The 15,343-nt window shown below is 46.8% G+C and overlaps 1 protein-coding gene across 4 annotated transcripts in view; it reads right to left on the bottom strand.

The window, feature by feature from the left end:
• Positions 1-15,343, bottom strand: part of CLIP2 (CAP-Gly domain containing linker protein 2) — a 96,617-nt gene that overhangs the window by 42,544 nt on the left and 38,730 nt on the right. For 3 of the 4 annotated variants that reach the window (XM_005494192.4, XM_074557238.1, XM_074557239.1), the window contains exon 3: positions 510-1,042. In XM_005494192.4, the coding sequence (XP_005494249.1) occupies positions 510-1,042 (533 nt within the window). Of the gene's footprint in view, positions 1-509; positions 1,043-6,684; positions 6,817-15,343 lie in introns of those variants that run through there. The other variant, XM_026797554.2, reaches the window with a different exon arrangement.

Genomic DNA, 15,343 nt, shown 5'->3' with positions numbered 1-15,343 from the left:
TGAGAGGCCTCAGGAACAAAATGTAAACATTGATTATGTGCTGCTGTGGAATACAACAGGAGGATCTGTGATTGGTCTCATGTGTTTGTTTCTAATTAATGGCCAATCACAGTCAGCTGGCTCAGACTCTCTGGTCAGTCACAAGATTTTGTTATCATTCCTTTCTATTCTGTTCAAGCCTTCTGATGAAATCTTTTCTTCTATTCTTTTAGTATAGTTTTAATATAATATATATATCATAAAATAATAAATCAGCCTTCTGAAACATGGAATTAGATCCTCATCTCTTCCCTCTTCCTGGGACCCTTGTGAACACCACCACAAAAGTCAGTGCTCCCCTGGAGGTCAGAGCACCCTAGAGCAGACAGGGAAACATCCCCAGTGCCCTGGGTTTCCACAATTGGTCAAAAAACTTTTAAAGTGAGTTGTAAAACTGAGTTCTTGGTGTGCTGCCTGGGATGTGAGCTGGTGCCCTGTGTTTCCCCACCGATACCCCCCAGCCAACTCACCAGCACACGATCCCCGAGGCGCAGATCCTTCTCCCCCTTTTTCACCGAGCCGCTGTCCGACAGGTTGGACCCAGACTCGTTGCCCGTTTTCATGGCGCTGTTGAGGACGCTCTCCCTCAGCGGGATCACGCGCGTGGACAGAGGTGGCGTGGCCGTCCCCGAGTGCAGGGACAAGTTCTGAGCCGTCAGGGAGTCCACGGAGGGCGCGTCGCTGCCCTCGGCCACCGGCTGCCGCGTCAGCTTGGACGGTCGCGTGAAGATGCCCTGCAGCGGCTGGCACTCGAAGTAGCGCACTCCTCCCACGGAGCCGTCATTCTTACCCACAGGGTCATCCAGAACAACCCCTGCCCACTGGCCCGGAGCAAACTGCGTTTCCCCGAGGTACTGGATCACCCCTGGCTTCACTCCGTTCACCCAGACGCGTTCGCCCACCACGAAGTCTCCCAGGAAATCATCGCCCACCTCGGCAACCTTCGAAGCCGACTTCTCGGTGCTGGCGGTGGATGTGGTGCCCTGCTTGTGTAAAGGTGAGCCTGTGGATCAAGGGAAAAGAGGTATAAGGAGAAATCCTAGAAGTCCTAGAAGGAAGCCAAAACACCAGGAAAAGGCATTTACAGAAAGAAAACATCTGTTACAACAACTTAGATTGTAGGTGTACGCCCTGTGAGGATTAAGCCTGAGTGATGCCATTACTTACACACCTTCTTCAGTGTAAATCTGCACAGATATTCCATCTGCTGCTCAGTTTCTGCAGGTCTCACTCAGAACACAAAGAAATTACTCCATGTTTTCATCCCCTTTACAGTACCTCAGTCCCCTCACAGCCCCAGGGTGTGGATAAGCCCAAAAGCACAGGAGTGATGGTAAGTGCTTAAGGACCAAAGGGAGCCCAATGAACTGCTGCTTTGCAGGAAGAAGCCAAAGTCATCCTTTTATCCAAAAAAATAAATCAAAATATATATATTAAGAAAAAAAAAAAGTGTGAGGCACTGATGTTACAGTACTTGGCACTATGGGAATCCCATTGTGTGTCCCACTAACAACTCCTGTGGGACCACACAGTGGCCTCCACAAATTCCCCATTTTTCCCAGCTCCTGCTGTGCCCTTTGCTGGAGCAACTGCAACAGTAAGCAGACACCTGGGGTGTGTTCAATATAAACAGCATCTCTCTAAACAGGAAGCATCTACAAACGGTCATGCACAGCCCTGCAGGGTCACACAATGTGCATGGAACTCAATAAACTGGCAATAAAGAGTGCCCTTTTTCCAGCACCAGCCTTCCAGCAATTCTCTGCTGCCTGGGGAAGGAAAAGTGCAGGTGATGCTGGTATTCAGTGTTCTGTTCACACTCCCCAGCAGAATCTTGATCAGCCAAACTCTCCATGATACAAAAGGGGATCCTTAAACATGTGGCAGGTGCCTGAATGGGAACAGAATCAACCCAAGCAAATGAGACAGCAGTGACCCAACTCCTGCTGACCCCATTGTCAAACCCTCCTATCACAAACTTTAGGCTTTCAGCCTGGGCCCGGGCAAAAAATGACACAGACATGAGAACTTCATTAAAACTCTCTGAGTGTTAAAGGGGGAGGTTGAGTAAAGCCCTAGAAGAAACCACAACAGAAACTGAGGAAATAAGCTTGCAAAATGAGATCCAGCAAGTCACATACCATGGACCTTCAGCCATCCTCAGCTCCCAACAGCCCTGAGGTGCCAAGTGTGGTTCTCCCACACAGCTGGCGTAGGGGGTGTTTGCAGGAGGCTTGGTCCCACATATCCTGTGCTCAGTGAAACCTCCCTGGACTCTTCAGCCCAACTTTCAGCTGAAGTTTCTGGGTGCCACCAACCAGAAAACTCTAAAGCACAGCCAGGAGAAAATTTTTATTTGCTACCAGAGAAGGCTGGCAGAGGACACCCTGAGCAGCTGCAGAGACAAACCAAACTTGAGCGCTGATGTGTAATGAACTGTGAAACTTGTTCAGCCTCAGCCATCACTGTGGCTCAGTCCACAACACTTCCACAGCTCTTCCACAAGTAATGGGCCTGACACATCAGGCTCAGCTCCTAGAAAGAATGAAAAAGCTCTCAAAGCAAGATACTTGAAAGGTTTGCTAGAGGTCTAGGAAAGAGGAAAGAAAGGAGCACCAGGGCAATAGCATGAAGAACTTAGTTTCTGCTAAATCATGTGTGTTGTGAGGGATCAATTTTGACACTTGGGTTCTTATTGGACTCCAGAGTCAACACTTGACAAATTTCTATGGCCATCAGTTTGAGGCCCCTGGAAGCATCACCTCTGCCTAGTCTGAATCTTATCTGAACAAGAAGAGAGCAGCAAATAAGGGGTGATTGTACAAACTCCTCTCACAAACAGAAGTATCTCCAACCAGCTCACTGGGCTCAGTGGGCTGGGGCTGGAACAGCTCTTGAGAAGATCAGCCAAAAGGGACATAACACACGGGGAATGTTCAGGAAAATCCCGTGATGGGCACAGGAAGGACAGTAAACACTGTCCCCAACTGTGTGAATACTGTTCCCAGATGAAAATGTTGGTGGCAACAGAGGCCATGGAGCTCCCAGCAGAGCTCCCAGGGAGAGCCTTCTCCTGGCTTCTGGACCCTGCCTTGGAAGTTTCCTCAACCTCATGTGTTCATCAAGAAGTTTTGGGGCCTTTTGGGCAAATTTCTGGCATTTAAGCTTGTGTCACTCTAGTTTTGTAGGACAGTACACCAAGATGGGCTCCATCAGATGGGCAGCATTATATCCAGGAACCAGTTTCACCTTAAAAAATTAAACCCAAAGACTATAAGGATGCTTAGAGCTTTTGATCTTTACAAAAGACTTTAATAAAAAGAAGTGTGAAGGAAACAGGGCTCCATCCATCTGAACTATGAAAACAATCATAGGCAGAAAATAAGGCCACTCTTGTGATTTCAATGCTTAATAGCACAAGACAGTAAAGCAGTCAGCTTAGCAAGTTACATTTTAAGAAGCTCTAAGTTAAATAACCAAAGCTGGCTACAGGGGTTTATCACCAGCAAGGTCTGTGATGGGTACAAGAATAAATTAAATTAGAAACGCAACTTACACCTCGGTTTTGTGCTTGGCAGAGCACCCTAACACACAAAGATTGTGTCACTGACATGTCTGTGCACACATACCCACCATGCCAAGGACAGCCAAACTCAACCTCCTGTACAGGGAACTACAAACACATAAAATCTGGGGGCTCTGCTACTCTACTGAGAAGAGATCAAAACTGTTTTTCCTGACTTAGTGAGCCTGAGTTTCAGCACAGCTCTCTATTTCAGGTGTTAGTTAATGGTCAAGATACAGGTCATTTGACTCTCACAAGCACCTCCGCAATGTGGCTGGGATAAGCAAACCCTTCAGCAGCAAAGCTCAAGCAAAGAAAGGCAGGAAGGCTGCCCAAGGCTGAACAAACAATGCAGCAGGATTTAAAATTGCATTTAGACTCACTGTATTTCACTGCAAGAGCAAACACCTTCAAAACTGACTTGGACCAGCAAAAAAAATATAAAGAACAGTTCATTGGATTCCTGGTGCAACACTGTCCTCCCCCAAAAGCCAAAATTTTAGTGGAACTTTACACATTGTTGTTCATTTTAGGTGCCTGTCTGAAACTACTGTAATTACATCTCAAGGAAACAATCTCATCCCAGGCTCCTGAGCAGTGCAGGCAGAAACATCATTATTCTTGAGCATGAGGTGAATTATTCAAAAGCACAGGATGTAAATAAGGAACTGCCTGAAGGTTCACCTTGTTTATTATGGCCACAAGTGTAGAAACTTGTGTTTTACATGGATTTCATTACCCATATATGAAATAATAACCACAGAGCAGCTAATGGGCTTTGGTGCAGCAGGTTTTTAGAGTAACCTTGATCAATCTGAACTCTTTTCTCTTGGCTTTTATTAACCCACTAGCTAGATGGCCAAACAGCATCCCAAGCAGTCCAAGCAGACTAAGCTCTGATCCTCCCAGGTAGGTATCTGGTCACCAGCCTTTCAGAAGGCAAATGGAGCAATGAGTAACTTGACTTCAATCCCATGAGTACCTCAGGATAGCCCAAATGTGAGAGCAGCTGGTGGCACTGCTCCCAGAGAGCTGACATTGGCACTGCCACTCTCCAGGCACCTCTTACAGCTGAAGGGAAAGCCACCCAAGAGGATTGCCATGAAAGAGTCCTGAGATTTCCGGCCTTACAGGCACCTGAAGAGTTGGTCTATTGGTCTTCAAAATAGCAAATCCAAACATGGATTTGCTGTTTTGAAGAAGAAAAGTCTTCTTGTTCTAGGCAGACTCCCCAGAGAAATGCCAACAAGTTCCAAAAAATTCGCGAAGAAAAAAGTTCTGAGAAGCAGCAAACCAAGGGTACAGATCTCAGGTATGAAATTGAGAAGAGCTGCACAAGAGAAACCCACCCAACAGAACAAACTGGGTTCTTTCTACTCCAGCCCTGGCAGTTCCTGCTGATGCCAACCAAGAAGTCACAGGAACTCTCTGAAGGTCACTACTGGGCTCTAACTCAGCAGCTCACCTAGAAGCCAGAGATGGGGAATGCTCTTCCTGCTCCATCCAAGAGGATTTCCCCGTGCTGCTCTGTCCAGAACAGACCTCACCTGCTAGCCAGGACCTCCCCAGCAGCAGCTGCCCTCCTCCTCTCACTGGGACCAGGCTCCAAGACACAACAGGCTGTGAGCAGGATCTCCTCCACTCAGGCTTTCCAGCTTTACAGCCCCATTGTGTTCATTAGCTGGCTCATTCTTTTGGCGCTTCCTGTAGGTCACAGCTTCCACGGCTGAGCAACAACTTGTAAATCAGTCACACTGCATGCACACCTTATCCAAATCTCTGCTTTCCCTTTCACAAAGCCTACACATCAGCCACCACTGTGGCAAACCTGGTGCTTAGAGCTCTTCCTGCATCCCACCAGTTTTAAGGACCCTGACAGGGCACCAGTACTTTAGGAGCCAAATTCCCACCAGCCAAGAGCTGGAGAGGTTAAAAGTTTAACTGAAGTCTCAGCCTGTTCTCAGGGCTCTTGTTACCGTGTCAATGAAAGCCATGTGTCCAAAATCCCTTGAAGCACAAGGGCTTCTGCAAAAAGGGCATGGATTCTTCCAGCACTTAGAAACTGCTGTAGGAAGGAGTGAACAGAAGCTTTGTCTAATACAGAAGCAAGAAACCCACCCTCAGGAAAGCTGTGGAAACTGAAGTGGGAGGAAGAGAGCACAGGAGCAGCAGCAGGAACAGCTTTCCCTGCAGGATCCCTGACATCTCAGCCTCGTGCTGTGTTTCAGTCACATCCACTGAACCCATCCATCCCCTCACTCCCTGCACATCCTTCGACCTCCCACAGCACTCCAGTTGCTCATTTCTTCACACCAGGCAACTGAAACAAAGGGGAAAGGAAACTTGTATGTAAAGGGGAGGAGGGAGAGGAAGGGAAGAGCAGTTCAGTGTGAGAGGCAGTGCCCAGGGAGTGCTGCCCATGGATTTCCTACTCCCTGCAGAACCCTTTTGTGGTCTGGCTGCTCCCAAGACACATGCCAGGCACCACAACGGCCAAAGGGCTCAGAAATGCAACAGCCTGTTGTGTTGCCATGGGAATCAGGAGACAAGCAGTTAATTGATGAAATGGAGGCACACTAGATTTAAAAGAAAGCAGGAAGAAAACACTACAACAAAAAAAACCCAAAAACTCAACCAAAAAACTCCACAAAACCACACACTCAAAAAAAAACCCGCAACCAAACAAAAAAAAACCCAACAAAACAACAACAACAAAAAACTAAAACCACAACCAAGGAAAAGAAAGAAGAGAGATTCCAGAGTAGTGTCTCATGTCAGGAAGGAGGGAGAAATAAGCACAAACATTATGTTCACAGAAGAGCTTTACAGTGCTCCTAAAAGAGGTCTTTTTTTCTTTTGTATTTTAATTTTCAGAGGTTTTTACCTTCAAACATCACAAGACATGCAGCACAGAGCTGCCCACCCAATCCCAGCTGTGTTTCCTCTCCATGGTAAATCAATAAACTTCTCATCCACCACCCAGCAATCAAAAGTGCCCCCGCCTGGCAGAGCTGCCACTGGCACGAGACTGAAGGCACTTCACCCTCCTGTCACTGTCCCCTGCTGTAGAAGCCACTGACCTGTGATGGGGCAGCAAGTTGTGCAGTCTGTCAGCATCTCAAAGTGCAGCCTTGCAACCAGACTGGTAAAAAAAAACCTTTTGGTACCAGCTCTGCTCCTCCCAGCCCGGGCAGGGCTTCAGGACAGTCCTGAGACCAGGGGACTGTAATGCCCATTTGAAGCCAAGATTTTGTCATTTGGAAAACCCTACTGCTGGCCACAGGGCTGCCAGCTCAAAGGAATAAGGTCTGGTTCTACTGCCACAGGGATCATGCAGAGCCTTGGAGCACTGGAGCAGCCTGGCTCACTGCTTGGTTCAGTGCTCAGATGAAGAGGTGGGGATGACACTCAGACACTGTCCCTGCTCAGGGCACCAAAGATCTGTGGTGGATGAGAATACCCCATCCAACAGCCCACCATCTGTGCAAACCCAGGGCACACACGGGATATTTTCCTGTTGGCTCTGGGGTGCCCTGACCCCCAGGGGAGCACTGACTTTAATGCTCATTCATGGAAAAAATTTCCCAGACTTCAAAATAAAATAGAATCCACAAAAGTGTGAAATAGATTACAGAGAGCAGTGTAGGTGTATCAAGTGCTGAGAAATTGAGGTTTTGGGATTTTTAGTATGGTGTGCATGGAAGCAAGATGGAGGGCACAGGGTGTCATCCTGGGTTTCTTCTTCATGCTCCTTCTTCCTTCTTCTCCATGGGTTTGGGCGGCATTTTGTAATTGGGCAGAAAAGTCCACATTGTGGGCTTTTGGGGATCAGTTATTGGGTTAAAAGGGAAAATAATACAGGTGTCAGTTCTTAATTGGATACTTTAGTCTTTAAAGACCTTGGAACAAGAGATTGTTGGCCATTTTGTGCCTTCTAATGAAAAGCTGCCCAACTCACAGTAGTGAGACTGATAAGAAATAATGAACACCTGAGTCCAGACATGAACTACTGTCTCAAGTGCCTTCAATCCAGACCCAGAAAAACCACAACTGGAACCACCACAACCACCCTCCACTGTGGGCTGGAGGATAATATCCCATCCAACAGCCCAGCACCCTCCACTGTGGGCTGGAGAACAGCGTGGTCTTGTCCCTACAGCCACAAAGCTCTCAGCTCCTGGTGCAGTGGGTTTTACTCATCCTTTACACTGCAGTTACTGTGAGCTGCCCTGGCTCTGCATTTCATCTGCAAGCACAACCCTGCAGAACTTCACTGAGGGAGAACAGAGCTCATCAGAGCTTCCCCTCACAGGAGAACAGTGCAGAGCTCTGCTCCCCACCACCTACAGCAGCTTGTCTGCAGGCCAAGAGAGGAGGATGCACAACTGCTGCACCTCCTGTGCAGGGCTCAGGGATTCTTCCCTTGGCAGAAGCAGCCACACAGGCACAGACTCCTGTGGGAGAAGGGCTGGTGCCTGCTGCCTCCACAGCTCTCACTGATGGTGAGCCCTTGCTCATGGAATTTCTAGGTTACCACATGGGGATTTGAACTTCTCAAAGCAACCTGGATTACATAAACACGATGCTGTTGGCAGTCAGGTGAAAGCCAGCCCACTGCCACATGGAAATTCAAATTATGGAGCACAGCAAGGAAGCAGCTGTTTTCTGCAGGATTTATCACAGCCCTTTCACACTGCAGGATGAGGCAGAAACAGAGAGGGAAGAGGTACCTGTGAGAAAAAGCAACACTGTGCAGACAATAGCCAACTGCCTGGCAGCACACTGTGGGAGGAAGGAGCCCCAGAGATTTATGGCTGACTGGAAACAAGAGCTGAAAGCTCTGCAAGTTGAAAGCTGAAAAGTTGGGGCCAAGATCTGGCACAGAGGCAAGCTCTGCATCTGGCACCCTGGAAATCTACTGCCCTGCTGCTCTCAGGAATAACCCCAATGGTGTGGATATTAAAATCTGATACAACTTCAGCATCCCTGTGTTCAGCTCCTCTGAAGGGAGGAGGCACATCCAGAAATAAAACTGCAGTGAGGAGGAAGACAGTAAGAATGAGAATTATGAATGAGCAGCAAAACCCAGTAAGGAGCACTGCAAAGATGTCTCTGAATGGAAGGAGATGCCCATTGAGACAAATATTTGCCTCCCAAGAGGCAGCTGGGAGGGCAGTGAGTCTCACTCAGACACCCCTAACAAAGGCTTTCTTATAAAGTCTCATTCAGGATGCTGACTGGTACAAAACCCACCCTGCCACTGGTGAGAGGCACATTCCTGGTGCCTGCTAGAGATGGAGGAGCTGGGGGGTTACCAGCTATGCTAATCAAATCCACTGTAATTCTGAAAAGAAAAAAACAGCAAAGCTATATATTTATGTGTGAGGATTTAAAGTTGTTTTTTTTTTCTCAAGTAAACAGCGGTATTCAACAAAATACACAAAGCAGATTGGTTTTGGCAGTACAAGGCAGGCCAGTGACTGGTAGAAAATGCACCAGGTTTCTTTCACTGAGGGATAATTACCTTGCAGCATATGGCTGCATCTATTAATCTCAACATTGCAGTCTTAATTTTTACATAATTATTATTTTTAAAACCATATTCTTTCAACAGTCACTTTTCAATACTCTAGTTAACATTTTTCTGCCTTAAAACAGGGTCTGTATATCACACTTCTGGATAAGCACCCTGCTTTCACCAGAAACAGTGAAAACAAAAATCCCACAACTTTACCAGCTTTGCGAGTTTAACAAAGACTGGAGCACCCATATCTTCTTCCTCAGCATGTGCCACCCCTCATCTCTAGAAATAACATACAAAACTAGAATTTAATAGGCAAAACTAGAATATAATGAACACCGGTTAGTATGTTAAAGTAACCCAGGGTGTATTACAAAATAATATTCTCCATTCTTCCTTAAACAATAAAATCACTTCAACTAGAGAATATTCCACATAGAAGCATTACTCACTTTATTCACCATAACTTATTCTGACAAGAAAATACATTTTTCTATTCCAGCAAGCCCTTAGCTCTAAAGACTCACTAAGTTTTGTCCCACAGCCAAACTGGGTTACCTCCCACTGACCACTGCAAGCAATGAAAGATGTAGGGATGGAAAGGAGCATTAGAAAGCAGCCCAGTGTAATCTATGAGAACAAAAACACCAAGTGGGGAGGGGATACTCACAGGAAAGGCTCCTGCCCTGCACAGGGACTCCTTCCAGGGAATGCCCAGCTCACGCTCACCCTCGGCTGCAGTGCTGCAGTCTCACCCTGTGTTCACTTCTTTACACAAAACTGCACAAAGCTGATTTCTTGGAGGCTTTTCTTTCCAAAGAAGCATGGAGAAGCTCGAGGAGGAGCTCAGCCTGAACCCCCATGCCCACAAAGCCCAGCACACACACGTGCACAGCTGTCTGCTGTTCTTTGGCTGTGGGAATCTGCAAGGCACAAGTGTGGTTTGGGGCTGCTGTGATGGAAGTGAGGACAGCTGCTCTCACTGAGCTGATCCAATGACAGAAAGAAAGAAAAGGAGGCAGACACAGGTCTTTAATAGGACATTTATAAACGATTTCCCAGGCAGAACACTGGCACTAGCACAGAGAGAGAGCAGCAGTCTTGGGACTGTTCTGAACTGGAGAAATTTTTCTTGAGCACCAAACACTGTTAAGAGCAGCCAAGTAAAGCATAGTGCTTTCCCCCCACCAGAAGAACTAATTGAGCAGCAGGGGTTTGAAATTTCACAGCCTTTTTAAGTATTGGAATTTTTCTCAGGCATCATTCCCACACAAAACCCACTTGGATGGACCCTGGGACCATTCCTGCAGCACCAACTGAGAGGAGCAGCCAAGTAGGGCATTGCTCAAGCAGGTGCACACAGAATGACACTGCTTCAGTCATTCAGGAATGGCAGCATTAGCTCAGTCCCAATCAAAGGGAGAAGGCACCAAGAAAAGAGCCTGGCTTTGGCTGGAAGCCAGTTATTACTTTCTGATCAGACTGGAGCCAGTTTAGGGGATCCCTGTACTGGGAACAAGATGCAGGAGAAGTTGCTGTGTGTGCCTAACTCAGGGTATTCACTCACAGGGCATAACCTGAGCAGCCAAGCACGAGCAGATTCACTGTACCTCTAACAATCCATGGGAAAGGAAAGCTAAATGCCAGGAGAGAGTCTAGTTTGACTCCAGCTTTGGCACACACTGCCTGTGGGCACAGGACTCACTCTAGCCATGGAACAAGCATTATAACCTCTGGTATACCCTCAGAGTGCTCACGGATTCACTCCAGCCATGGAACAAGCATTTTAACCTCTGGAATATGCTCAGAGTGCTCAGTGACCTGGCTACCCCAGCCAGGTCAGATTAGCTCCAGAGCAGAGCAGGATTTTCCCTGTGCCACTCACACCTGTGCTCCCACTGCACTGTGAACACTGCATAGGCCCACAGTCCCCAGCTCAGGCTCAAAGCATCCTTTATTTGGTACATTTTTGCAGCACCTCAGGCAGGGAGTGCTCTGCTGGCTCCAGGGAATCTCCCCTGATAAGGGCCAGACATGTAGAAATACAGCACAGCACTAAGATCCTCCTCACTCCCCTTCTCTTGACAGAAAACCACTTCTCATTTCTACCTGCTGAATCTCAGAAATATTTCTTTGGTACAGCCACAAGCTTTTCTCTGACTTTCTGATTTTACTTTGCTCTTCTTCCCTCTGGCAGGAGTTGGGATAATCTTCACAGCTCTTTACAAGAGCTGCCAGCCTGCAGCCACATTTCCTCATGCCCTGTCTGCAGCTACTCTTGAGGGGAGAAGTAGAAAAGCTTAACACCTGACATATAAGAGTGAAGGAGGATGCTTTTTTAGCTCCCTATCTCTATGCTGGTTTTCAGTGTGACCAGCTATATTGAGAAACAGCAGAGTTTGAGCCCCTGGGATGGCACCAGCAGACAGACAAGCACATTCTTTCTCTCCTGTGTGTAGTTTTCCCCCTCCTCAGTAGAAATATGACATCAGTACAATTACACCATCTCTTTGAGTCATCCCCCTGAAAGAGGGAGATTCCTGCAGCACCCCAGGATCCCAGAGGAACTGCAACAGAGGTAAAAATGACCACTGCCAAGCAAACTTGGGCACAATCCTGGGGCTGCAGTGTGCTGAACACAGCTTTGATTCATCACTCCTTCAGCCTTTATTCCTGCAGCCATACATCCAAGCACAGAGCAGGCTGCCCAGCATACAAAGGGCTGATTGTACACAGCTCCACACAGTGCAGGGTGTGCTGGGCTGGCTTGGCTTTGCCTAATCTAATAAAAAGGATATTTGAGAGCAGATTAACACTGAGTCATCTACTTCATTCCAAATACCTGGCTTTAACAGCTAAGTATCCAGCTCAAAAGGCAATGAGCTGTACATAAACAGGCATTATTGGCAGAAAAGCCAAGTCACCTGTTTGGAGTGGATGTCTTTTTTGTTTGTCTTTTTATTTGAAAGTAAACATGACCATGACCCAGATCTGATCCTAAAATACATGAGCTATGATACAAACACAGCAAGTGTTCTCAAACCCAACAGGTCCAAGCCTCAGTGGCCACCAGAAATGACATCAAACACCACTCCAGGAGTGGTCTTGGGGAAATTGATGATGTGAAGTGAGAGATCACAGATAAAGCTTGGGAGGTGATGAGTTGGGCTGCAGTGAAGACTGAGCACAGGCCCCACTGGGCACCCTGAGCACACACTCTGCTCCATTCCCAGTACATATTACTGGTATGAAAGACTCCCATGTGGATTATGACTCTCTCTCATGCCACTTCTCCATCACTTTATCAGATCATCAGTTTTAGGCTTTTATCTTCTGAACACCCAGCCAGGACAGAGTCAGTCACTGAGGATGATACCCCCAAGCGCTTTTGAGAGTTCAGAATTTTCTCATTGTACCATCTTCACCTGAAATTCTTCTGTTCAAATTTCCATCAAATCCTTCTGATTTCTGGCAATATTTTTTTTCTGAGCAAATACATCCAAATAAAATATTCTGTAGGAAGTATTTCTGTGAAATTATACAGCAATACAAAGGGCTCTTGAGGTCTTCAGGGACATGAATCCTAAAGAACTGGGCAGATTTAAGTGTGAAATAAGACAAGCATGTGCAGGACAGAGAGTTACCCTATAGCTCAGTGACTACATACCCTCAGCCAAATCCCAAAGGCAACGATGTTTACAAAAACAACACTTCAGGCAGTGGAAAGGAAGTGGCTTCAGAGAGGGAAGCTGCTGCTCCTGTGCCAGGACAAAAGGCCAGAAAAACCTGCTGGCCAAGATAACTTCCACTTTCACCTCTGCCTTACAGGATGACATGGACAAGACCTACTTCTTTAAGCTGTCTTTGGTGTAAAACATGGGTAATACTTGTAATAATTTGTCACAGCCTTCAAGCTTTACAGGAGGTGCTGAGGCAGTCAGAAAGGTTTCATGTGTGCATAGGAGCTTATAATTGCAGAAAGTGAGAGTGACCTACAGCTCCTGCTTGGCAGGAATTCCTCAAGCAGGCTGGGAGCGGTCCTGCAGCAGAGTTAACTCCCGCTGCCCTACAACTGCACTACCCCACACAAATTAACTCCTGAACCCTGGTGCAGGTGCAGCTTTTAAGAGGAACTCATGGCTAAGTCCATCACTGCCTTCCCCTGAGATCATTTTAAAGCCCCCATTCACAAACATTTCCTTTCTCACAAAGAATTCTGCAGACACATGCATGGAGCGAAGTGCTCTGCTGCATCCACAGTGCAGATGTAGCACACAGGACACACATTTACTGTGCTGGAAAACAGCACTGCCAAACACATTTTGTAGCACAGAGACCAACAACTGTATTTTGAATAGAGCTGCTGAAGTCACAGCTCAGTTTTGACAACTCTTATTATTTTAGAATGAGTGTTGTGAAAAAACAGTGTTTTCCTACAGTTCTCACTCCTGCATAAAAACCAGTTTCTCTCTTTTATGAGAACAAGATATTAATTTACTTACTAGCATTTTCATTAAAAAGTAAATATCCTACTGAACTTAAAATAAATAGAGAATAATATTTGTATTCTAAATGTTTTAAGGCTTCTGTGGAGATCAAGTCACCTACCAGACTGCTTGCAAGGAGGATGCTCACATGCAGGGTCAGTGTGTGCTGGTTAATTCCAGCCTCTGGGAAATTTTATGTACCAACAGCCTGATGCCACTTTAATTCAGCAGACTCTCATCCCAAATCCATCTATGCCAAAGGGAATCTTTCCTTTAATTTCAATGAATATTGGCTCAGGGCTTTAATGATTAATCTGCTCTAGCTGGATTAGTGCAGTTTTTGGAGGCAGCACATACAGGAGCTGATCCCACCCCAAAGCTGCATCCCCACTCTGATGGGCATAAGCACAACCACAGTGATGCCACTGCAGACACCCCAGCCCAGCTGAACAGGATTCAGTTCATTATATTCCAACCTCCATAAGCTGAACATCTGTGAGAAGCAGATTTTCTCTCCCTGCTGTTCTGTGAAGAGCTACAGACAGAGAGAGCAGGAGGGTGTCTGACCTCCATATGTCTTTGCTGTGTGCTCATGCCTCACCCACAATGAATGAGCTGAATATCAAGGATTAACTACAACAAATCCTTCTAAGAGTATCTAATCATTAAGACAATTAAAATCAGACTCACAGTTATCTCTATATGTTTCCTGTAAAGCTGGTAAAACTAAGATTGATTCAATGTCCTTTTATACTGCTTGGAATGCTCTGAATCACTGCTTGGGAGAGGAACCCCACCAAAGGGGGTTCTTCCCTTCAGGAGGGGAACCAGAAAGGGTTCAAAAACATTCATTAAAACCCCAGTACAAAAGGTATTTCAGAGTGCAGGATGGCAGGCAGAGCTGCTCATGAAAGGCACATGAGCTGAACACAAGCTCTATGCAAACAGCTAAGTGGTTGGTCCATAACCAAGCCAGAACACTTTGGCACATGAGGATGAGAACAAACATGCAGGGTCTCAGGACAGCATCTGTGTCCATGAGTGGCTGGATTTGGATGGAGGGACATAATCCTCACTCAGGGCACTTCAGCCAAACCCCAGCAGTGATGAGGGGACACACTCAGGCTCTAATGATCCCTCAGCAGAGCTGCCCCCATGCCTGCTGCAGTTCCACTCCTCAGCTGCACCTCAGCCCTGGACCAGCAAAACAGCAATCCTCAGCTGCAGTTTTTCCTGTTCAGCCCCTGAAAACAATCTTGTTTTCTTTCAGATACCTGTTAACTCCCTGACCAGGTGACTGCCTGTGCAGACCCAGATCCTGCAGCTCTGGCTGCTGATGGAGTGCTGATCTGCTGACACTGCAACAGAGGCATTTGATCCTCAAACACCTCACTGGCACCTCATCCTAATTCCCCAAGGAACTGAGGACACTGTGTATACAGAGACATTAACATAAATCACAGAATCCCCAGGTTGGAAGAGACCTTCAAAATCATCACGTCCAACACAGCCCTAACACCTCAGCTAAACCCTGGCACTCAGTGCCACATCCAGGCTTTGTTAAACACACCCAGGGATGGGGACTCCACCACCTCCCCAGGCAGCCATTCCAATATTTTAGTACTCTTTCTGTGAAAAACTTCTTCCTAATATCCAACTTATATTTCCCCTGGCACAGCTTAAGACTGTGACCTCTGGTTCTGACAGCTGTTGTCTGGAGAAAGAGCACAG

Source organism: Zonotrichia albicollis, chromosome 22 (assembly GCF_047830755.1).
Source record: "Zonotrichia albicollis isolate bZonAlb1 chromosome 22, bZonAlb1.hap1, whole genome shotgun sequence".
Lineage (NCBI taxonomy): Eukaryota > Metazoa > Chordata > Aves > Passeriformes > Passerellidae > Zonotrichia > Zonotrichia albicollis.
The sequence above is the reverse complement of the archived record's forward strand: the minus strand, read 5'-3'. Positions and strand labels throughout refer to the sequence as shown.